The sequence below is a fragment of the Ovis canadensis genome, chromosome X, assembly GCF_042477335.2.
Source record: "Ovis canadensis isolate MfBH-ARS-UI-01 breed Bighorn chromosome X, ARS-UI_OviCan_v2, whole genome shotgun sequence".
NCBI classification, from domain to species: domain Eukaryota; kingdom Metazoa; phylum Chordata; class Mammalia; order Artiodactyla; family Bovidae; genus Ovis; species Ovis canadensis.
Window position 1 is genome coordinate 36,893,601 of NC_091727.1, and position 26,388 is coordinate 36,919,988.

The window sequence follows — 26,388 nt, forward strand, 5'->3', positions numbered from 1 at the left end:
TCTTACCTCTTTTATGATATATTTTTTGCTTCTTTTCTCAAGCCATGGAGTGTTCCAAGTACAGCTGTTCTTCCAAGTTTTATCTCCTGGCAGCTCTTGTTCTTTGAGATCATATGCATGTGCAGACACAGATGTGTACTTACTTACATTTGTGCAGTTTTTGGTTTCTGTATCTCTGATATTTTTGCTTTGATACTCTTTCTTTGGAAATAAGTCTCAATTTTATAATAGAAATTGAAAGGACTTGTACTTTAAAATTTTGGTTTTGTTTATTAATTTTGTATGCAATGTTTAAACATTACTTTCAATTTACAGTTATTACAAAATATTGGTTATATTCCCTTTGTTGTACAATGCATCCCTGGACCTATCTTACACCCAAGAGTTTGTACCTTCCACCCCTACATTGCCCCTCCCCACTGTCATCACTGGTAACCATTAATTTGTTCTCTGTATCTGTGAGGCTGTTTCCTTTTTTTTTAATATATATATATATTCACTAGTTTGTTGCATTTTTTAGATCTCACATATAAGTGATATTATGCAGTATTTGTCTCTTTCTGACTTATTTCACTTAGCATAATGCCCCTAATGCCTTACCATAATACATCCTGCCGCTGCCAAGTTGCTTCAGTTGTGTTCAACTCTTTGCAAACATATGGACCATAGCCTGCCAGGTCCTCTTTCCATGGGATTCTCTAGGCAAGAATATTGGAGCGGTTGCCATGCCCTCCTCCAGGGGATCTTCCCTACCCAAGGATCAGACTTGGATCTCTTGTATCTTCTGCATTGGCAATTGGGTTCATTACCACTAGCACCACCTGCAAAGCCCAAGTATATCCATGTTGCTGCAAATGGCAAAAAAAAAAAAAAAAGATAATACATATATATATATGGCTTCACAGGTGGCGCTAGTAATAAAGAATCTACCTGCCAGTGCAGGAGACGCAAAAGATGTGAGTTCAATCTCTGGGTTGGGAAAATCCTCTGGAGAAGGAAGTAGCCAGCCAGTCCAGTATTTTTGCTTTGAAAATCCCATGGACAGAGGAGCCTGGTGTGCTACAGTCCATGGAGTCACAAAGACTTGGAGACAACTAAGCAACTGAGCACACATACACTGACACACATATAAACAAATAAATATAATATATGTGTATTATACATACACACATACACACACATACACACACACACACATACACCCCACATCTTCATTATCACACACATACATCCCACATCTTCATTATCACACACATACATCCCACATCTTCATTATCCATTCATCTGTTGATGGACACTTAGGTTGCTTCCATATCTTGGCAATTGTAAATAATGCTGCTTGAATGTTGGGGTGCATGTATTTATTCAAATTAGTATCTTCATTTTCTTTGGATATATACCCAGAGTGGAATAGCTGGATCATATGGTAGTTCTATTTTTGGACTTTTGAGAAACCTCCATACTGCTTTCCACAGTGACTGTGGTGATTTACCTTCCCACCAACTTTAAAAGGGTACCCTTTACTCCACATCCTCGCCAGCATTTGTTATTTGTGTTCTTTTTGATAATGGCCATTCTGACAGATGCTAGATGATATCTCATTGTGGTTTTGATACACATTTCTCTTATGATTAGCATATTCTCATGTGCCTGTTGGCCATCTGCATTTTGAAAAGATTTGTATTGAGTACTGTTTTAAGATTGTCTTTTTAGAATCATATTTGTGCTTTATATCAAGGAGTCATTCACAATGTGTATAGCAATTTACATGACCTTCTGCCATGGAGACTTGTGATTTAAGTTAAAGCACTCCCTGGGCCTATGTCTGTTTTTTGTTTGAATTAAGGTTTGGTGATTTACATAGCAAAGAAAATGTTACTGTTTCTGATAGGAACAGTTATCGATTTATCTTTAGGGTACTCTGGAGCAAATCCATTACAAAGATAATGCTAAGACCAGCATTTAGTGAGAGGTAATCATGTTCCAGTCAGAGTTCTAAAGTGTTACTACCTCAAAGGATGGGGAAGAAGGATTTTTAAATCTCTGAAAAATAGTTGTGATATTGTTATGATTGACTTTGTGTAGTCATTAGTTTGTCTACATATTATTTTCTACCTTGGCTGATGGCAAAGAAGTATATTTATGTTGCCAGATTTTCATATAGATTATGAAAAATCATAGGTGTGCAGTGGCTTGAGTGGGAGGTAAAGAGAATGACTCTAGAAGGCCACTTTGTGTGAGGAGAGCATTAAGACACTCACCTGGACAGAATGGCTTATTCAATAAGGACACCCAGAACAGAAAGCACATGTTTGATTGTCACTGAGATACTATTGTGATCTTCTGATTTCCTCCTGAATTCTTACAGTTCCCAACACTCTCACACAAATTCTCTGTAAAAAACATTGCTTTGCCACATGTGTTTAAGAGACATGGATGAATGGTGTCAGCCTGTCATTATCATGGCTCTGGGGCAGAAAAGCTGACACTTGGACCTTATATCATCTCTGTTTACTTCTCCATTTGGCCACTCATGGTCTTAGACATCAGGAAATAATTGGATAATAATGGAGAAATAAGGTAAGATCCTGATTAGTCTAGAGGTGTGGAATTCCTAAAATCTTTTCTTTCATAGAAGTCTTGAGTAATTTAAGTTTTATATTTGTGCTTTTATTACAGTAAAAATATATCAATACAGCCACTGCATTAGAAACACAGGCATGACACAGTCATACATGTTCCAACACAGATATCACAGATATTCTTGCACTCGCACACCAGTGTGCACATGTGCACATACACCTGCCTCTTCTTTATGTCATGTGTATTCGGGGTACACACACACACACACACACACACATATATATATGATGGATTAATTTGCAAATATAAAATCATGCTCAGTCATGAACAAAATGATTTTTAAGGAAATGAATTTAGGAGACAGTATTGTGACAAATCATTCAGTTGTTAGCATAGTGCTATGGATCAGTGATGAGGTAAATCTATTTCTATTTTTTCCCACTCAGATTTTGGCAGTATAATGTTTATATAAATTAATCTCTGAAATGTTTAAATGGACAGGTTTTTAGATACTTTAAGCCTATATTTTATAGTTGAGGGTATTCTTTTTGTTATTATCATATAGTATGTTTTATTTCTTTTTTACCTTAGGAAACTATAAAATGCAAATCCCCATGTTATAAATGGAAAGAAGTTACTGTGAAAGTTAAAAATCCCTTCCAAGCTTCTGGGGACTTCAAGTAAGTTATTGTTTTGGTATAAATTAATTGCAATTAGCCATATCCAGTCTTAAGAGAAGTTATGTAGTTTTCTTAAATGTGAACCGTTTTGAGGAGAAATTTTGCATATTTATGTTACTATAAATGTATAAGCATCAGCAGATAAAATAGAACAAATAATGAAGGTAAATCAGTTTTCCTTGAAATGCTGTTTCATCTCTACAAAGCTAATGCTGATTGTGTCAAACTTATTAATTTTGCCAATAAGCTTTATCTTTATTGAAATGTATAGTTCTTTCAATTTCTTAAAATTTATAAGTAATAGACTTTTAAACTTATAATTTCTTCCTGTTAATTTCCAAAAGTGAAATGTTGATTCAAGCAGAAAATTTATTTTCACCTAAAGCATCATGATTAATTAAAACTGCACATCAAATGTTCATTTGTACATCTTTAGATTTAACAACAACAATAACAACAAAATATATTTGGAATAAAAAGACAATAAAATGCTTAAGTTTTATTCAAGGTCCCAAATAGAAAGTATCTTTCTATATATTTACATGTTGAGGGAAAAGATGGATAATTGTACCTTATTGTTGTTGTTTAGCTGCTAACTCGTGTCCCACTCTTTTGCGACCCCATAGACTGTAGCCAGCCAGGCTCCCCTGACCATAGGATTTCCCAGGCAAGAATACTGGAGTGGGTTGCCATTTCCTTTACCAGGGAATCTTCCTGTCCCAGGGATTAAATCAGTGTTTCATGCATTGGCAGGTGGATTCTTTATCACTGAGTTATCTGGAAAGCCCTTAATGATACCTTGTGCTGTGCTTAGTCGCTCAGTCGTGTCCGACTCTTTGCGACCCTGTGGAATGTAGCCTGCCAGGTTTCTCTGTCCATGGGGATTCTTCAGGCAAGAGTCCTGGAGTGGGTTGCCATGGCCTCCTCCATACCTTACATGCTCCTTAAATTATGAACGCTGTTTCTACCAACTTTAAAAGTCAAATTCTTACAATACTTGTGTTGCTTGTAAATTCTATGTATGCTCATTATATTAGTATTTGATAATTTTCAGTTTTTAAATTACTATATGTCTAGGATTTTGGTAATTTCTTATTAACAATATCATTTATTATTGAGAAAACAAAAATTCTTTTTTTTTAAGTTTTTTATTTTTTAAATTTTAAAATCTTTAATTCTTACATGCGTTCCCAAACATGAACCCCCCTCCCACCTCCCTCCCCATAACATCTCTCTGGGTCATCCCCATGCACCAGCCCCAAGCATGCTGCATCCTGCGTCAGACATAGACTGGCGATTCAATTCTTACATGATAGTATACATGTTAGAATGTCATTCTCCCAAATCATCCCACACTCTCCCTCTCCCTCTCCCTCTGAGTCCAAAAGTCTGTTATACACACCTGTGTCTCTTTCCCTGTCTTGCATACAGGGTCGTCATTGCCATCTTCCTAAATTCCATATATATGTGTTAGTATACTGTATTGGTGTTTTTCTTTCTGGCTTACTTTTGTTAAAAGTTATTGGTGAATTTATGGTTCCCATATTCAGTGAGGGAGAATTTTATTTACTGTAATTTTATTAAAATGTTATATCAGAATGTAAGGAACAAAAAAAAATATCAGAATATATGGCATTAATCCAGTATTAAAATATACCCTTAATGAACCAAATGACTGACTGCAGTTCTTCAGAGAAAATCAAGATCAAATATGTTAACTCTTATTCTAGTGGTAGAATTGAAAGAAAATCCCAAATTTCCTAGCATTGGTAGAATATTATAATTGTATGTTTCTCCAAAAATAAAATGTCATTGTTATTTTATGGTTTGCATGCGTGCATGCGTGCTAAGTCACTTCAGTCATGTCCTACTCTTTAGGACCCTATGGACTGTAGCCTGCCAGGCTCCTCTGTCTGTGTGATACTCTAGGCAGAACTACTAGAGTGGGTAGCCATGCCCTCCTCCAGGGAATTTTCCTGTCCCAGGAATCAAACCTGTGGCTCCTACATTGCAGGTAGAATGTTTACCGCTGAGCCATCAGAGAAGCCAATTTTATGATTTATCTCAGATGTAATTAAAATTGTTACTTCTTGTGAGGAATACATGGTTTGGTAGAGGACAAGATTATTTGTTGGAGTCTTTTGACTCCTTCATCTCTTACGTGAATGTGGCCCTCAAACTTAGGTAATAGTCATATAAATCATGAAAATTTAAGGCCACTCACAAAACCTGTAAAATCAATATCTTATGGTAAACATACATTACTTTTAAAGATAAAATGCAATAAAAGAGAATGAGAGGAAATTTAATGCCAAATAATTCACATAGACTATTTTAATGTTATAAACAATAAAACAAGTGACCAAGTTTTTCATATTGCTTACAAAAATGATCAGAATTTTATTATGAATAATCTTATATTAAATGTATTTTCAAATAAAATTTAAAATTTCAGAAAATTTTCCAAAAAATTGTATGCAGCACAGTGACCAGATTTGATCCTACTTTATCAAAATTTAACAACACTTTCAACAAAAAAGGTGACCCAGTCTAAATTTAAACATTAATTTTTTATTGAGATATGCTTGATATACAATATTATATATTCAGAAATGCAATATAGTGATTCACAATTTTTAAAGGTAATGCTCCATATATAGTTATTATAAAATATTGGCTCTATTCTCTGTGCTGTAAAACATATACTTATAGCTTACTTACACATGCTAGTTTAGATTTCTTAATCCCCTATCCAGTGTAGATTTAACAGAAATAGAATTAGCTCTCACACCTCTGTGTACCAGATCTGAAATTCCTCTTTGGCAGAATACAAGTATTGCATGCTGTATAATGCTTTTTTTACATGTTGTAAAGTTTGGTTTACTAATATTTGGTTGAAGATTTTGCATTTATAACCACAGGATTTACTTTCTTTTCTTGTGATGTATTTATCTGTTTTTTATATCACCAATAATAGCTTTAGAGAAAGATTTGGGAAGTGGTCCTTTCCATTCTATTTTGGGGGAGAATTTGTGAAGGATTGGTATTAATTCTTTTAATGTTTGCTAGAATTCACAGCTGAAGCCATCTGTCTCTGAGCTTTGTTTTGTGGGAACTTTAGTTTATTACTGATTCCATCTCTTTACTTGTTATGGCTTAATCAGATTTTCTGTTTCTTCTTGAATCGGTTTGGTCGTTTGTGCCACTCTAGGAATTTGTACATTTCTTCTAAATTATCTAAGTTGTTGGCATGGAATTTTACATAGCATTCCCTTATAATCCTTGTTTTTTAATTTTTTTTTTTCTGCAAAAGCAGTTGTGATGGCCCTTCTTCCATCCCTTATTTTAGTAATTTTATTTTTCTCTGCTTTATTCTTGATCAGTATAGGTAAAGATTTGTTAATTTTCTTGATATTTTCAAAGACCCTTCTAGTTTCTTTGATATTTTCTATTATTTTTCTTTATTTAAAAACATTTGTGGTATAATTGATATGCAAAAAACTGTACATTTAAAGTATATAATTTGATGAGTTTGGATGTATACATGTACCATGATGCTACCACAACAATTAAAGCAATAAGCATACTCATCACTTCCAAAAGTTTCCTTGTATTCCTTTTTTCTATGTTAAGAATTCTTAACATGAGAATTGCGGTCTTAACAAGTGTTTTAGATAGAGCACAATACCACGTTTTTAGGTCTTTCCTGTTGGCTCAGCAGTAAAGAATCCACCTGCCAGTGTAGCAGATACAGGTTTGGGAAGATCCCCTGGAGGAGGAAATGACTATCCACTCTAGTATTCTTGCCTGGAAAATCCTGCTGGACAGAGTAGCCTGGTGGGCTGCAGTCCATAGGGTCACAGAGTTGGACATGACTGAAGTGACTTAGCACACAGGCATGAGTGATTAATGATGTTAACCATCTTTTCATGTGCCTTTGGCCATCTGTATGTCTTCTTTGGAAAGTGTGTATTCAGGTCTTCTGCCAGTTTTTAATCAGATTGTTTGTTTCTTTGCTACAGAGTTGTGTGAGATTGTTATATTTTGGATATTAGCTCCTTATCAGATAATTGATTTGCAAATATTTTCTCCCATTCAGAAGATTGCCTTTTATATTTTGTTGATGATTTCCTTTGCTGTGCAGAAGCTTTATATTTTGATGTAGTCCCACTTCTTTATTTTTGCTTTCGTTGCTTTTACTTCTGGTGTCAAGACTCAAAATATCACTAAGACCTATATCAAGGAGTTTACATAAGCATGTGTTTTCTTCTAGGAGTTTTATAGTTTTAGGTCTTATGCTCTGATCTTTAATCTATTTTTGAGTAATTTTTGTGTATGGTATAAAATAGTGGTCTAGTTTCATTCTTTTACATGTGGCTGATTTGTTTTCCCAGCACCACTTACTGAAGAAACTGTCCTTACCCTCTTGTATATTTTTGGCTCCTTTGTTGTAAATTAATTTATCATATATGTGTGGATTTATTTCTCGGCTCTCTATTCTGTTCCATTGATCCAAGTGTTTGTTTTTGCGCAAATATCATACTGTTTTAATTGCTACAGCTTGATATTATTTGAGATCGGAGAGTGTGACACTTCCAGCTATGTTCACTCGTCTCATTTTTCCAATGTTTTTTCTTTTCTTTTTTCCTCTCTTTTGGCTTATTTCATTAAACATTTGTTGATGCATTTGTGTACCATATATGTATGTGATTGTTTATTTTTCTTTATTCATTTTTCTCTCTGCTCTTCAGACTGCATAATCTCTATCAGTCTTGAAGTTTGTTAATTCTTCTTTTTCCTACCAATTCAAATCTCCTGAGCCCCTCTAGTGATTTTTTAAAATCTGTTATTGTAGTTTACAAATCCAGAATTTCCATTTGGTTCTTTTTTATTAATTTCATCATCATGCTTTCCTTTACTTCTTTAGTCATAGTTTCCTTAGTTTTTAAAGACATTTACAATGGCTATTTTGAGTTGGTTTTCTGTTAAATATGATAGCTGATCACTCTATCAAGCAACTTTTCTTGCATACCTCTTTTATTGTTTCTTTGCTTGTTTCATAATTTTTATGTTGGAAACTGGACATTTTTGAAAATACATTGAATTCTGGTCTCATCTCCCACATGACTTTTAGTGTTGTTTGCTTGTTTAATTTTTTACTACCTGGCTGGCTTATTTTAAAGATGTTTACTCCCCCTTCCCCTCAAAAAAATGCCCCACATACATAGTGTGAACCTTCTAATATTGCTTCTAGGGGATATAGTCTTGACTATGCCCACAATCGCTCTTGGATAATTATGATTTTGGCGTAGCTTTCTTTGACCATGTCTTTCTGTGTCCACACTTAGCTATTAAATTTCCCTGATTTGAATTCTGTGGAAGGCATAAATTGCTCCTCAGACTAATTCAATCAAAGCCAGCTCCTTTGAAATAATAGTCCCTTAGGTCAATGTTTGAGATGTATTCTGTCTCCACAAGGGCTCCTCTCACTTGTCTCTTTCCCCAGTTTTCTCCAACAAACTAGCAGGGTTCCTCCTAATTGCCTTTCACCACAACTGCACTAGTTTTAAGAACACCCTTGGGTTTATCTTCACTTGTTTTCGAAAATGAAATCAGGTCCTTCGTGAAGAGATTAAAAGCTATATGTCTTAAGGTCAGCTTCTCCCTCTAGGTAAAATTTCTGAGCCATGACTGTGTTGGTAGAAAGGGGGACAGTGGCAAACTTTTCTTGAAGTAACACCCCGATATTAGGACCTGAATGCTAGATGGGGTGGGGGGAAGTAGTTTCAGGTCTTCCTGGTTTGCTTCTCCCAGCATAGAACCACACTTTGTAAGCTAGGGCAATTGTGATTTCACATCCATGCAGAACTTGTGGTCCATGATCGGATACTGGGCAGAAGAAGGAAGCCCCTTGGCTCCTCTCAGCTGCATTTGCCTGAACATAGCCTCAGCAACATGTACTTGGGGCAGGATAAGAAATGTTAATGTCATACATCTCTCAGAAAGATGGTTCTCCACCTGGGAGCTAGGAAACTAATGTGTCCTCTGTCCCTAGCTGTACTAGTCTGGAGTAGAGTTTCTTTCTTAATTGGGTGGGGAAGAAGGAGGGAGTGAGTAGTCTTGGTTCAAATGCCACAGACTACATCTTCTCTTTTTTATTGATTGATTTATTATTTTTGCCTGTGCTGGGTCTTCGTTGCTTTGTTGTGTGGGCTTTCTCTAGTTGCAGTGAGTGGGGGCTGCTCTCTTGTTGTGGTGTGTGGGCTTCTTATTGCAGTGGCTTCTCTTGTTGCAGAGCATGGGCTCTAGGGCATGTCAGCTTCAGTAGTTGTGATGCAGGGACTTAGTTGCCCAGTGGCATGTGGAATCTTCCTAGACAAGGGATTGAACTCGTGTCCCCTGCATTAGCAGGTAGATTCTTTACCACTGGACCACTGGACTTCGTTACCATGGAGGGAAGTCCTACATCTTTGCTTACTGAATTTAGTAATTACTATTGAATAGTTTTTTTTTTTATTGGCTGTATCCCTTTAAGATCATTTCCAGAGAGTTTATTTTATTTTATTTTTAATTTTAAAATCTTTAATTCTTTCATGCGTTCCCAAACATGAACCCCCCTCCCACCTCTGGTTTCTATATTTGAACTCATTTTTCTGGAAAGTGATCCATGGAGCTCTCATGCTATTATGCTGAGAGCAGTGTTTGATCTAAGTTCTATTTTGTCTGTTATTAGTATAGCCAATCCAGTTCTCTTTTTGTTACTGCTTACATGGTATTTTATTATTCTTCTTTTGTTCCCAATCTGGTTGTGACTTTGAACCAATGTTTGTCTTTTTTCTAGTCTATTTTTTTTTCCATTTAGTCCATCTCTGCCTTTTGATTAGAGTGTTAATCCCATTACCCTTAATATAATCTCTGATACAGTACAGTTTAGTATGCCTTTAAAAATTTCATTTCTTTTACTATATGTTTTATAAATTTTTTCTCTGTAGTCATCCTGAAGATTATAATTAGCATGTTAATTTAAACAGTCTAATTCATATTGACACTAACTTAATTTTACTGTAAACTTAGAAATTTTGCTTCAGTGTATCTCCTTTTCCTAGCGTCTTGTTAGTGCTATTATTGTTATACTCATTACATCTTTATAAGTTATAAGCCCATAAAATAGTTTTATATTTATTGTCTGACACTGTTTATTTTAAATCAGAAAGGACAACAAAAAGGGTACATTGCAAATAAAGTACATTTATAATTTGTTTTATAGAGTTGCCTGTGTAGTTAACTGTATGTATGCTTTTTATTTCATCATGTGGTTTACAATTCATTTTGAGTGTCCTTTTACTTTAGCCTAAGGGAATTCTTGTAGTATTTTTTGTAGGATAGGTCTGTTAACAATGAATTCTTTCATTTTTTTTATTTGGTAATATTTTAATTTCTCCTTAATTTCTGAAGGATAGTTTTGCTGTATATGGTATACCTTATTGATAATTGTTCAGCATGCTGTATACATCATCTCATTGCATTTTGTTCTTTAGGTTTTAAATGGGAATTTAATTCTTAATCTTATTGAGGAGCAACATAGGTGTTGAGTCAGTTGTCTTCTGCTTCTTACTGTGTCTTGGCCTCTCAATGACTTGACTCTTACTGTCTAGTTATGGATCACCTTGAATTTATCCTTCACAGAATATTTTGTACTTCTTAGATGTGTAAATTAATATTTTTATCAAATTTTGAAAGTTTTCCTCATTTATTTCTTCACATTTTCCGTCTGCCTCTTTTTTTTTTTTTTTCTCTCTTGTCTTTTGGGATTCTGATTAGGCTTAAGTTTGGCTGTCTGATTGTGTCCCGTGGTTCTCTGAGGCTCTGTTAATTTGTCTTCATTCTTTTTTCTTTCCATTGTTTAGAAGTAATCATTTTATTTGACCTATCTTCAAGTGTACTGGTTCTTTTGTCACTTCAAACCTGCAGTTGAGTCTCTCTACTGCTTTTTTTACTTCAGGTATTGTACTTTCTAAGTCCAGAATTTATAATTAGTTCTTTTGTATAGTTTCTCTGTACTGATATTCTGTACTTGGTGAGACATAATTGTCTCTGTCACTAGAGAAGAGAGTGGCAAAACAACAATCTGGGTAGAATTCTTAAAGAGAGGGGAATACCAGACCACCTTACCTGACTCCTGAGAAATATGTATGCAGGTCAAGAAGCAACAGTTAGAACTGGACATGGAACAAAGGACTTGTTCCAAATTGGGAAAGGAGTACGTCAAGGCTGTATAGTCTCACCTTGTTTATTTTACTTATATGCCAGGCTAGATAAATCAGCTGCAATCAAGATTGCTGGGAGTAACATCACCAACTTCAGATATGCAGATGATACCTCTCTGAGGGCAAAAAGTGAAGAGGAACTAAAGAGCCTCTTGATGAGTGTGACAATGGAAAGTCAAAAAGCTGGCTTAAAACTCAGCATTAAAAAAACTAAGATCATGGCATCCAGTCCCAGAACTTCATGGCAAATAGATGGGGGAAAATTGAAAACAGTGACAGCTTTTATTTTCTTGGGCTCCAAAATCACTGTAGAGAGTGACTGCAGCCACAAAATTAAAAGATGCTTGCTCCTTAGAAGGAACACTATGACAAAACTAGACAGCATAGTAAAAAGCAGAGACATCACTTTGCCAACAAAGGTCTGAATAGTCAAAGTTACAGTTTTTCCGGTAGTCATGTATAGATGTGAGAGTTGGACCATAAAGAAGGCTGAGCACCGAAGGATTGATGCTTTTGAATTGTGGTGCTGGAGAAGACTGTTGACAGTCCCTTGGACAGCAAGGAGATCAAACCAGTGCATCCTAAATGAAATCAACCCTGAATATTCATTGGAAGGTCTAATGCTGAAACTGAAGCTCCAGAACTTTGGCCACCTGATGAGAAGAGCTGACTCATTGGAAAAGACCATGATGCTAGGAAAGATTCAGGGCAAGAGGACAAGGGGGTAACAGAAGTTGAGATGGCATCACCAATTCAGTGGATATGATTTTGGGCAAACTCCCAGAGACAGTGAAGGTGAAGGACAGGGAAGCCTGACATGTTGTAGTCCGTGGAATCACGAAGAGTTTGACATGACTTGGTGACTGAACAACAGGTCCTTGTGACTGAACAACAGGTGACTGAACTGAAGGTCCTTGACATGTTTTGGGACTCTACTGAGCTGTTGCAATTTCTCCTATGGGCATCTTGTCTCCAGATCTTCCTTTTATGTTTTCTCAGGCTCTTACTTGATCCAATTGCTGTGGCAGCCTCAGGCATAATTGGTACTGATTTTTTTCAACAAACATCCTAGGAATAGTTGTTTTCCTTTGAGTCAGTTGCTTGAATTAAAGCAACACAGTGCATATTGAGTTCTTCTTGGGAGCTTTGAGACAGATTGCACGGTAACAATGATGAGGGATGGGACTTCTTTTTGAAGAGTTCCAGCCTCAGTCTATTCCTTCCTGTGGCAGCAAGCCTGAGCATTTTTTACAGCTACCTTGGTTGCAAGGCAGTTCGATTTCAAGGCTACTGCAGAGCTATGGAGAGGAGGAGGGGTGTTACAACATAAAAATTACAAGGCTGCAAACCCTACTGTTCTTACCAAGGTTTGGAAGCTTTTTATTTTTTTTCTTTTTGCTTTGTCTTCATTACTGCATGCGTGTGTTCTCTACTTGCGGCAAGTGGAGGCTACTCTCTAGTTGCGGTGCACAGGCTGCTCATTGTGGTGGCTTCTCTTGTTGAGGAGCACAGGCTCTAGGCACACAGGCTTCAGTAGTTGAAGCATGTAGGCTCAGTAGTTGTGACTCTCAGGCTTAGTTGTTCCCTGGAATGTGGAATCTTTGAGGACCAGGGATTGAACCTGTGTCTTTTGCATTAGCAGGTGGATTCTTAAGCACTGGAGCGCCAGGGAAGTCCCTGGAAACTTTTCTTGTGTAAACACCATTCAGATTGCTGCAAGCTTTTATTTAGTTTGCTGCAATTCTGAGAAAGTTAATTCGGACAAATTTTTCCAGTGTTTTTAGTGGTTTTATATAGGTGTGAAAATGGTTATTCTAAACCATTCCCTGCTTTTGTTTTCCTAGTGGCCTGGTTTTATTATTTAAAATATGGGGTTTTTTTTGTTTTGTTTTGTTTTGTTTTAGATTGGACTCATGCCTCTCACAATGTGATCTCTGAGTCAGCAAAATCACCATCACCTGGGAGCTTATTAGAAAACCGGAATCTCAGGCCCACTCTAATGCAATTGAATCAGAATCTATATTGAACAACATCTCCAGAATATTTATTTGTACATTAATATTTAAAGCACTACTGGTATAATTCAAGAGTGATCAGAGTTTAACTCATAGACAGGCTACTTAAAAAATATCTGAAGAGTTCAATGGAGCCCATGCCAGACTTACTAACTCAGAATTCATACAAATAGAAGCTTGGGAATCTGCATTTTGAACAAGCACTCCAGATGATAATAATGCACATTGAAATGTTAGGACCACTGATTTAGAAACTGCAGTAATCAAACAGGATCTATTTCTCTGTTAATGGCAGTTTATATTTCATTTTTAAAGTTAATATATGTATTTTGAGAAAAGTATGTTCATTGTAATTAAGCAGGGACTTTTTAAACAGAAGCATACAGAATGCTGGTTTATCTCAAAATGGAACATGTATAGTATGTGAAAAATCTAATATTTATTATATTGGTTTAGTCTTTTTTATTTGTGTGTCAAATACTAATATGCCTGTGATTAATTTTTAGCCAGAACAAATTATTACCAAAATAAATTGCCCAATGATTCACCATGGATTTATAGAAATATAAAGAAATGTTATAAATGTTTTCTGCCTCATAATTTTATGAAATTTAAATGAGAATTTAGTGCATAACTTTAAATATAAATTGCTCTCTGGAGAGGATTTATTCTTACATTTGCTTAACTGTAAATTTATATAAGCAATTCTTCCAGTTCAATACATAACTTTCATCATTCATAGTTTACATTTTTTTACAGTTAATTTTGTCTTATTTAAAACTTTTTAGTATTTAATATTTATAAAATCCTTTACAACCCTTATATGAAGGCATCAGAAATAACAAGTTAAACCAAAAAGACAAAAACTGATACCAACATTCAAACATTAAGATATATAAATGTATTGCATTTTAGTTTGTGTATGCGTGTTCATGAATGTGTGTGTATTTTTAGACTAAAATATTTGATTGATTTTATTACTGATCTATTTTCCACTATCAAGCTAATATTGTGAGATCTTAATAACTGTTATATAATAAAGAAGATTTCTGTTAACAAATTAAGTTTAGATAAATCTGTTCTTAACAATATTGTACAGATTCAGTTCAACTCTGCAGAGGAATTAGGCATTTCTGACATGACTCTTCATGAAATCTTTACCCTACCACTAGGGTATCATTTCTGCACTATTCTCCACTACATTGTGGGCAACCTAAGGCTTCAGTCAGTTCAGTCACTCAGTCGTGTCTGACTCTTTGCGACCCCATGGACTGCAGCATGCCAGGTCTCCCTGTCCATCACCAACTCCCAGAGCCTACTCAAACTCATGTCTATTGCATTCGTGATGCCATCCAACCATCTCATCCTCTGTCATCCCCTTCTCCTCCTGCCTTCAATCTTTCCCAGCATCAGGGTCTTTTCAGTTGAGTCAGTTCTTCACATCAGGTGGCCAAAGTATTGGAGTTTCAGCTTCAGCATCAGTCCTTCCAGTGAATATTCAGGACTGATTTCCCTTAGGATGAACTGGTTGGATCTCCTTGCAGTCCAAAGGACTCTCAAGAGTCTTCTCCAACACCACAGTTCAAAAGCATCAATTCTTCTGCTCTTAGCTTTCTTTATAGTCCAGCTCTCACATGCATACATGACTACTGGAAAAACCATATCCTGAACTAAACCAACCTTTGTTGGCAAAGTAATGTCTCTGCTTTCTAATATGCTGTGTAGGTTGGTCATAGCTTTTCTTCCAAGGAGCAAGAGTCTTTTAATTTCATGGCTGCAGTCACCATCTACAGTGATTTTGGAGCCCCCAAAGATAAAGTCTCTCACTGTTTCCATTGTTCCCCCATCTATTTAACCTAGACTTGGAAGACAGCATATTCATGTTTGTACTTTCCAGGACTTAGACCTACACCTAACATGTAATTGGGTCTCCATAACTGTTTCTTGAAGGAATGACCTTTTTATCCACTCCTGAGAGAAATATTTCTCTCTTCCAGACATAAGATTTTTGTTTTTGTTTAGTTACTAAGTTGTGTTCAACTCTTTTGTGACCATGGACTGTAGCCCACCAGGCTACTCTGTCCAAGGGATTTCCCAGGGAAGAATACCAGAGTGGGTTGCCATTCCCTACTTCAGGGCATTTTCCTGACCTGGGATCAAACCTGCATCTCCTGCATTGGCAGGCAGATTCTTTACCACTGAGCCATCTGGGAAGTCCAGATTCAGTTCAGTTCAGTTCAATCGCTCAGTCATGTCCGACTCTTTGCGACCCCATGAATCACAGCACACCAGGCCTCCCTGTCCATCACCATCTCCCGGAGTTCACTCAGACTCACGTCCATCGAGTCCATGATGCCATCCAGCCATCTCATCAAAGTCTAGATTAGAAATTATTAAATGTGTATAACTCTGACAGTGTATTAAGGTCAATGTATAATTTCCTCTTTCTTTTTGGAATATAATTTGGTTGGTCATTTTTGCTCTACATTTCCTTGTTATGAGAATTCAGTGTTGACTTTACATATAAAAATATCATTTTTTTACCTGTTTCCATTCAACATCTTTTATTTCTAACATGTTTTGAGTTACTGAATGAGAGCACATGGACTGTTTGAACTGTAATTTATTCTGATTCTAATTATATTTTATGATAAATGGAAATGATTTAAAGGAAGAATATTTTGTGGTCATCTGAGTTTTGTTACAGTAGAATTAAAAATAATCCTTTTTTCATGTATTTTAGTGTCATTCTGGTGGAATCCTCAACATTTATCTCTTTGTCATCCCAATTAACTGAATATGAAGAATCTGTTGACTTCTTGAACCACCGGTAAATTTCTGTATATGCTCTTGATTATCTCAGGAAAAAATTTGAGAAATTAGCATTCAAGTAAATTTGTTACATAATTACGCAGTAGTTTTCATTTATTTGAAATATTTATATTATATTATATATAGTATTTATATTATTCACACTGTTATTCTCTATATGTATTACTAGGTTTATGGACATGAAAATTGAATACATATGCACTTTATTAAATGCAATGGATCCCCATTATTCATGGTACTTATGGTATATAAAATTGCCACAAACAGTTAGTGAGCATTGCATCATTCCTCTGAGGAGAAATCTCTATAACCATATATATTGTAATTATAAATCTTAAAAACAACCCAACCTGGCAGATTCTACTTTCTTTATTTTACAAGGAGAAAATAAAGTTCAGAAGTGTTAAATGACTTGCCTGAGGCAGTCCCACTGACAGGTGCCAGAGAGGGTTTTAAACCCTGTCCTCCCACCTCAGAGCTAGAGCAGCTTGCACTTCTGTACTGCCCCCCCCCCCCCCCATGTCTCCATCCTTTGCTCATCTAAGCTGGAGAGCAGAAACAAAAAAGCCTAGTGTCACTTGTTTGACCTCAGCTGGGAACTTGTGCGATCAGCTGCTGGAATTTTCCAGCACTCTGCACATGCCCACGAACAGTTGGAAAAGTACCAAGGGTAGTGACTTTGGGGTTCCTAATCGGTTTTAGTGAGAAGATGAATTTGCAAATTTGGGACTGGTGGATCGTGAAGATTGACTGTATTTAAGCTTCTTTGATTCATGTTATAAAGTCTGTATTTAGTTTAGAAAGGAACTTTGACTTCTCAGTAGAGAAGCAGACATTTTTAAAAGTTAGATTGCCTTATATGTCTCATTGGCTTTAAACTATAGAATAACTATTTAAAGTGAAGTAGTATAAAACAATGTTATAAAGGTTGAAGAAAGCCAGGGAGAAAAAAAAATGTAGGTTTCTATTATAGAAGTGCATTTGTATGTTGATCTTTACTATGGTGTTGTTAGTTTATTTTATACCATTGTCTCTGTGTAGTGCTTGGCAGCATCAGTGTCATCCTTTTAGATGCAAAAACATTCCCAGTGGCAAGGATTTGGCAATGTTGATATCATAGGAATTCCAGTGTTAAAGTCATCAGAATCATTAAAATGATTGTACAGATCTTACTAAGATTAAAATGAATAGTTTCTTTCCAAAGTGAATTCTATTACAGCCAATCGTTTTGGAAGATGATAAATATTGCATTTATTATAAGATATTTGATTTTTTCCATTGATTTATATTCTGTGAGAAAAATAGATAAGTAGAAAACATTTTTGTTTGACAATTTGTTTCATTGGATGCTAATTTCATGCTTAACTAAGGCATTCAAAGTCTTCCTTTATCATTTTGCTTTGTTGTTTTAGTTGCTCAGTTGTATACAACTCTTTGTGACCCCATGTACTGTAGCCTGCCAGACTTCTCTGTCTATGGGATTTCCCAGGCAAGAACATTGGAATGGGTTGTCATTTCCTTCTCCAGGGGACATTTTGCTTTAGTGAACAATAAAATATGAATTAATCCATTGATCTCTAAGGCAACACTATAAATATCGTAGGAATAGATTATTGTCGGCATTTATGTTAATTTCTTTGTAGATGGAATGCTACTTTTAAATGCTTAAAAAACTTCAGTAAACAATTTTCCTGAAATTTTTTTCAATCCCTTGTTTCTTGATCAAGAAGTTGCTTTGTGGTCACAGATTTTGCCTGAATGGCTTTGAAACAGTTTCTTCACGTTAATTGTGAATAATATCAGTTCCGTTCATTTCAGTCACTCAATCATGTCCAACTCTTTGTGACCCCATGGACTGCAGCACTCCAGGCTTCCCTATACATCACCAACTCCCGGAGCTTGCTCACACTCATGTCTGTAGAGTTGATGATGCCATCTAACCATCTCATCCTCTGTCGTCCCCTTCTCCTCCTGCCTTCAATCTTTCCCAGCATCACGGTCTTTTCAAATGAGTCATTTCTTTGCATCAGTGGCCAAACTATTGAAGCTTCAGCTTCAGCATCAGTCCTTCCAATGAATACTCAGGACAGATTTCCTTTATGATGGACTGGTTTGATCCCCTTGCAGTCCAGAGGAGTTTTAAGAGTCTTCTCTAACGCCACAGTTTGAAAGCACCAATTCTTTGGCACTCAGCTTTCTTTATGGTCCAACTCTCACATCCATACATGACTACTGGAAAAACCGCTTTGGCTAGATGGACCTTTGTTGCAAAGTAATGTCTCTGCTTTTTAATATGCTGTCTAGGTTGATCATAACTTTTCCTCCGAGGAGCAAGTGTCTTTTAATTTCATTGCTGCAGTCACCATCTTCAGTGATTTTGAAGCCCAAGACACCAAAGTATCTCACTGTTTCCATTGTTTCCCCATCTATTTGCCATGCAGTGATGGGACCAGATGCCATGATCTTCATTTTTTGAAGTATCTATAGTATTCTAATTAAACTGTAAGCAATTCTCAAAGAAATGCTATAGATATCTGTGAGCAGAAGTAACTCAAAGTTAGATCCTTTTAATGAAGAGAAAAAGTGAGTCCACCTTCATAATTTGAAACACAGTTTGGAAATTCGGTATCCAAATTTTACCATGATTTTTTCATACAATGTTCTGAAATGGTTTTAGTTAGACCTAACATTCCAGAATTATTGAAGCTATCGATTCTCAAGCTACAGGTAAAGATATCTTTTTTATGTTATGCTTCTCAAATCAAAAGCAAAATTGAACAAGTATGAAAGCATTTATAAGTTAATTTTGAAAAGGAAGGAAACTTTGGAAATACTCATCCAAAACAATTCCCAGCTCAGCCTGAAGTATCACTTAAGAAGTGTGTCTACCACAGTCTCAAACTTTATTGATCATTATTTCCCATATAGGCTCTTCCATTTGTTTTTATGACACTCTACTGTCTTAATTCATCTTTCAAATCTTCCTGTGAGAAAAGAAACATAAAGATGCAGTAACATTGAGCACTGGGTCAGGGAAAGCATAGTCAGGCTTCGGCATATTAGCTCTCAAAGAAGAAATTCGAGCTGCTAGTTTAAAGGACTGCATATTTACTCCTGTGCATCTCTGTAAAGACTGTCTCCCAAACCACAAGCAAGGACGAGACTTACAAAGGCTAAAGTCACACAGTTTCTCAAGGAAAAGGGCTGGTCTTTGGTATGTCATTTCAGCACTGATATGGACAACTGAGCTCCTAATTCATACATTGAGTTGTGATCAAATCATCTCAAGTTCACCAAAGAGGCTGCTTTTCTGACAATTCAGAACAGATTTATTAGAAGCATTGCTGTAGCTCCTTCTGGGGTCCTGATGGCTTGTTCTGTGGCCTGGTCTCTAGGTCTTATAACCCAATTAGCTTATGGGGATTTTTAAATACACTTTTATTGTTTAACTCTTATGTTATATATGTTATATACATTAAGAGAACAAACAAAGTATTTAAAAATCTCCATAAGCTAACTAGATTTTTTTTCTTGGAGCTCCTTACAAATATCCTTGTTTTTCCTCTTTTAGTGCACACACTGCATTTCCCCACTAATGTTAAAATTCTGCATGAACACATAATTGGCCAATGGCATATGAGGAGAAGTGCTGACTGTTTTTCCAAGTGGTAGCTTTAAGACCCAGTGAATAATTTTTCCTGTTCCCATTCCCTGCTACATTTATTAGAAAGGCACATTTAGGAATGGAGGCCTCCTTCACCAAGGAACTCTGAGTGTATCCTCTCCACCTAGAATAGATACGTATTGTGAGCAAGAAGTAAACTATTGTGTTAATCCAGTGAGATGTGGGGTTGTTAACTATAGCATGACCTAGCACATACTAATGGATGCTCCTCTTCAGAGTCGCTTCAGTTAATGTCTCCACACATGATAAATAATCTCTTCTGAAATGAGACATAAAGTACTGAAATTATCTTTCAGGTGGCATTAAAAAAAAGATTTCCTATTAAAATTTTTTAAAAAATGTTTCTGTAAACTGCTCTTCTTTAGCCTACCAGGCTCCTCCATCCATGGGATTTTCCAGGCAAGAGTACTAGAGTGGGTTGCCATTTCCTTCTCCAGGGGATCTTTCCAACCCTGGGATTGAACCCAGGTCTCCTGCATTGCAGGCAGACGCTTTACCATCTAAGCCACCAGGGAAGCCCTTCTTAAGCAATGGATACATATAAAACAACACATTGGAAACCACATGCACGAGGAAACTATATTCATCACATATTTTGCTTTATGGGAACATGATCCATGAGCACAAGTAAGAGCAGTTAAGAAGTTTTTATTCTAATTAAATCCCAAGGATTATCAGAAAGAATCAGGACAGGGGACTGATTTTAGTCATACTTTAAAATTGAGTGATAGATCAGCAGTGCTCAGAAAGGAGCACTTTGTAAATAATTTCCTTCAGTGATATGACTTGCTATTTTTTCCAGCAGTGTTGAATTATTTATCACTCAATAGATTTTTACTAAGTGGCACCTCAAGCATTTTTCTTAGTACTGGAGAAATATTGGGATAAATAAGTCACAGATCTGGCCGTAAAGTTGCCAGCCATCAAGCAGAAAAGAAGAAAAAAAAAAATCCACCCAAATGGAGACAGTTGTATAGGGCAGAATGCATTCAGTAGTGTGTGTGCATATGTTCTATGAGCTGATTGGCAAGGAATATCAATATGTAGATATTTTTGTGGTTTATGTGGAAGAGAAGACACTGTTGAAGAAAAATGAGGTCCTAGTAACTTTTTTTCCATGCATACACCATGTTCTCCTTTATCATGTACAGACTGGGATCTGAAATAATAGTACAATCTGATGGCCAGAATCTGGAACAAGGGGAGAACTCTCCTACAAGTGTAGAAGGATCATGGGAAGAGGGAATAGCAGAAGCTTTGGGGGAGTAGGGGACAGTCAGGTGAGGAGAAGCCACCAGGAAATCCCAGAATTACAAGGCATATGGTTATAAATATGGATGACAGATTTAGCATAGGAAAGTGTGAGTTCAAGTTGAAGAGGTGTTGAAGTGTTTACCATTTTACTTTGTACTTATTTCTTATAGAGTTACTTTGCATGGCAGACTGCATACTCTGTGAACTTAGGGATTTCATCATTCATCCTTGTTCCTAGAAGAGTTAGGCCCAGAATAGCCACCCAAATGAAAGTAGGTCCTGGTAGAGATATCTTTCTGCGTCCTGATTCTTGCCCAAACCCGACCACCCCCCCCCCCCCCAAAAGCTGGGTTTCGGAGAACCATGATTTTAAAATATTTCATTCTACTACACTGAATAATTAGTAACAGACTTCACCAAGTCTGTAGGGAAAGTAGAGTGAATCAAAAGCCAGATGTATATACTAAGAGTGACAACTGGCCATGATCCTCTTGCTCTAGATTAGGGATTCATACTTGGTTTTAATGTTTTAATGCTCTTTGGCAGTCTAATGAAGCCTATTCTATTTCAAAAAATAGTGTTTTTACAAACACATAAATAACAAGGATTATAGAATGTCTTAATCTCCTTGGGCTACCATAACAAAATACCACAGAATGGGTGGCTTAAACAACAGAAATTTATTTCTTACAGTCCTGGAGACTGGAAAGTCCAAGGTGCCAGCAAGTTAAGTTTCACTCTGAGGCTTCTTCTTTTGGCTTATAGGCATCAGCCATCTCACTGGGTGCTCACATGTCCTCTTCTTTGTGCACACATGGAGAGAGAGAGAGAGTGAGCTCGCTGGTCTCTCTTCTAATAAGGATGCTAATTCTTTATTAGAGTCTTATCCTTATGGCCTCATTTAACCTTAATTTACCTTACAATATGCCCTATCTGGGGCTTCCCTAGTGGCTCAGTAGTTAAGAATCCATCTGAAATGCAGGAGACACAGGAAACATGGGTTCGATCCCTGGGTCAGGAATATCCCCTGGAGAAGGGCATGGCAACCCACTCTACTCTTCTTGCCTGGAGAATCCCATGGACAGAGGAGCCTGGTGGGCTACAGTCCATAGGGTCGCAAAGAATTGAACACTCCTGAGGTGACTGAGCAGGCCCACATGCCCTATCTCCAAATATCTCTTAATTTTGAGAATTAAGACTTCAACATAGAATTTAAGGGTGACACAGTTCAGTCCATAGCACAGAGGAAAGTAATAGTCTAGTAGAGTACTGTATCAAAATGTTTAAAACATGTAGTATATTAAAATATATACTTCATTAACACAATGCATAGTAACATCTACTGGTAGAGATAACTACCACACTTTGAAAGCAGCAGTAAAAATAAATAATAGCTAAATATATGCACAAGAAGTGAAATGTGATGTAAAGATACTTGTGTACAGCTGATACTACGTGATTTCATTTCAGTTGCTATTAAGTCAGTGGACATAATGGTGGAATTTTTTCCCCATTTTAATTCACAGATCACTCTCTTTGTATGACACATTAACACCCCTCATTTTAGAGACTTCTCAGCTGTTCAGGAGCCAAAGTTGTACAAAAAACATCAAACATTCTATTTTAACTGCCCCCCCCCCCCCCCGCCAGATGGCCATGGGACCTGATTTTGATCAACTCCTGGACACATGGAGGATGGAATGAATCTAAAAATTGATTCTCTTATATTCCTTCATGTGATTCATAAAAACTAGACTTGAACCAGAGAATTTGCTGCTTGATTTGGATATAGCCCTGAATGCCAGCCCAGAAGTATGAATGATTATAACAAAGATCTTCCTTCCCTGCTGGAGAAACTTGAGAAGGAAGTCATTCTTGGAGCTGATTTATTCATGCTTTGACTCCCTTGTAGCTCAGGTGGTAATGAATCCGCTTGCAATGTGGGAGACCTGGGTTCAATCCCTGGGTTGGGAAGATCCCCTGGAGAAAAGAAAGGCTACTCACTCCAGTATTCTGGCCTAGAGAATTCCATGGACTGTATAGTCCATGGGGTCCCAAAGACTCAGACACGACTGAGTGACTTTCACTGACTAGAAGCAGTTCAATATTATTTTGATTATTTGAGCTTGAAAAGAGCTATATACCACTATTGCAGAGGAAAATAGTGTGCCATCCCTTTCCACCTCATAAGTATTAATAGGTTCCACACCCTGATTTTGACCCATTACTAAATTAGCAGAAAATATTCCGTTACTTGATCTACAGTGTTTTGTATAATTTTGGCCTCTTTTGATGCTTTTTTTTCCTTAAGAACAAGGCTTCCTCTTCCATAACTACATAATCAACGAGTATCTAGGAAAATTATAGTGTGGATTAAGGTATAGGGATTAACAAAAGTGTAACTGAGTGGTTTCTCTTCTGTTTCGAAGTGTGAAAGATACTCGTTCTATAATCAAAGTGGGTTTATCACCACATTTCTAGGGTCAAGAAAATGCACTTCAGTTCAGTTGCTCAGTCGTGTCCAACTCTTTGCGATCCCATGAATTGCAGCATGCCAGGCTTCCCTGTCCATCACCAACTCCAGGAGTTCACCCAAACTCATGTCCATTGATTTGGTGATGCCATCCAACCATCTCATCCTGTCATCCCCTTCTCCTCCTGCCCTCAATCTTTCCCAGCATCAGGGTCTTTTCAAATGAGTCAGCTCTTTCCATCAGGTGGCCAAAGTTTTGGACTTTCAGCTTCAACATCTGTCCTTCAGGACTGATCTCCTTTAGGATGGACTGGTTGGATCTCCTTGCAGTCCAAGGGACTCTCAAGAGTCTTCTCCAACAACACAGGTCAAAAGCATCAATTCTTAGGTGCTCAGCTTTCTTCACAGTCCAACTCTCACATCCATACATGACTACTGGAAAAACCATAGCCTTGACTAGATGGACGTTTGTTGGCAAAGTAATGTCTCTGCTTTTTAATATGCTGTCTAGGTTGGTCATAACTTTTCTTCCAAGGAGTAAGTGTCTTTTAATTTCATGGCTGCAATCACCACCTGCACTGATTTGGAGCCACCCAAAATAAAGTCTGCCACTCTTTCCACTGTTTCCCCATCTATTTGCCATTAAATGATGGGACCAGATGCCATGATCTTAGTTTTCTGAATGTTGAGCTTTAAGCCAACTTTTTCACTCTCCTCTTTCACTTTCATCAAGAGGCTCTTTAGTTCTTCTTCACTTTCTGCCATAAGAGTGGTGTTATCTGCATATCAGGTTATTGATATTTCTCCTAGCAATCTTGATTCCATCTTGTGCTTCCTCCAGCCCAGTGTTTCTCATGATGTACTCTCCATTTAATAAGCAGGGTGACAATATACAGCCTTGACGTACTCCTTTTCCTATTTGGAACCAGTCTGTTGTTCCATGTCCAGTTCTAAGTGTTGCTTCGTGACCCACATACAAATTTCTCAAGAGGCAGGTCAGGTGGTCTGGTATTCCCATCTCTCTCAGAATTTTCCACAGTTTATTGTCATCCACACTATCATTGATCAGGTAAGATAGAATTTTCCTTAGCCAGATTATTTTATTAAATTATTTTCTTATGTCTCAATTAGTCATGATAATTATCAGCTTTACAAGCAAGTCCATCAAATTCTTAGGTCTGTAAAATATTTTATCTATTTTTATTATAAATAATACAGGTAACTCAATTTTTCTGGTTTTGAGACTCTTCATTGTGGATAAGGCAGCTCTTTGATTTGTTCAAAAGGCACTATCATTAGCTGTTCTCCAACAAAATAGGTAAAGAAAAGAAAAAGGAGATGAAGCCCAAATTGCTCTGCTTTTCTATTCACTATGGGAAAAAGACACACACACACACACACACACATGACTGAAGGGCTAGTGATTGCAAGTATTGAACAAAATGAGGTTTGTAGATTATCTAAGGATTTTAATCAGACATTCTACCCAGAACTCTATTAGCAAAGAGATGGTGTTGTAGTGGTACATTGAGAAATAAGCATTTTTTTAATAGTTCTTTCCACTCTTTGTTATAAATGCTAAAATATCTATCCACTATGTCTATCAGCCTTCAGGTATCTATCACGTGCTCAAATTACATAAAAGTATTAAATGTTCATGACGTTGTACAGGAAACAGGAATCAAGACCATCCCTGCCAGGGTCTAGCCCCAGTGGATCCAGGGAAATTCGAAGGGTGAATGGCGTAGGCGAGGAAAGCTTATTTATTTAGAACTATAAGATTAGATTAGGAAGAAATAGTGTAGTAGGAAAATTTAGTGGAGAAAAGAGGCTGAATAACTTGGTTTATGAGGAAAGCCAATAAAATCTCAGGATAAGAGATTTGCACCATCTATGTTGGGCCACTGGCGCCCATTTGAATATTGGAGAGTGCTGTGCCTTGGGCTCTCTCTCTCTCACAGAACTTAAAAGCCAGGGCAAGTAAGTAGACTTGGTGAGCTGCCTCGCTCCAGATGGGGATTCAGCCAGAAAATAGAGTAAGCCATGGGGGAAACCAGTCCAGTGACTGGCCCATCCTCTATTGTCCAGAAAGGCCTTTTATACCTTTTTTTGTACATAGAGATCAATGGATAATATAAAATTATGTAGCGTCAGCAGCCTTGACTCTTATCAAGACCAGGCTTTTTCTCTGCATACTTAGTTGTATACACAAGTCTTAGGTGATTTACATCATCTTCTGGCCAGAAGGCCGTCAATTAACATTTTATGGCCCTTTTCTGATAAGGGTTTGTCAACCAGAAGACTTATTTGTCTTAAAAATGTTGTTCTTCCCAAAGTCCGGTGCCACTCTCAGAAAGCACTAAATAAAGTTACATTCTTACATAGCAAGGATACAACAATTATAACAAGTAAAAGGAGTACAGTGATTTATAAAGAGAAAAGTAATTAACTCAAAAGTCTAGTGTTGCTAACATCAAAACTACTATATACCTTTTTCTATATCCTGATTACATTGATTAATATCCTTCAGGTGCCTAAAAGATAAAGAATATGGAGGCCTGGCAGCAGTCACTGAGTCAACAGTGAAAACTCATCACCA

The 26,388-nt window shown here is 36.8% G+C and overlaps 1 protein-coding gene across 1 annotated transcript in view; it reads left to right on the forward strand.

Moving 5' to 3' along the window:
• Window positions 1-26,388, forward strand: part of CFAP47 (cilia and flagella associated protein 47) — a 507,952-nt gene that overhangs the window by 246,444 nt on the left and 235,120 nt on the right. Inside the window, exons 39-40 of the mRNA XM_070291173.1 lie at window positions 3,175-3,263; window positions 16,289-16,375. Coding sequence (XP_070147274.1) covers window positions 3,175-3,263; window positions 16,289-16,375 — 176 coding nt within the window. The remainder of the gene's footprint in view (window positions 1-3,174; window positions 3,264-16,288; window positions 16,376-26,388) is intronic.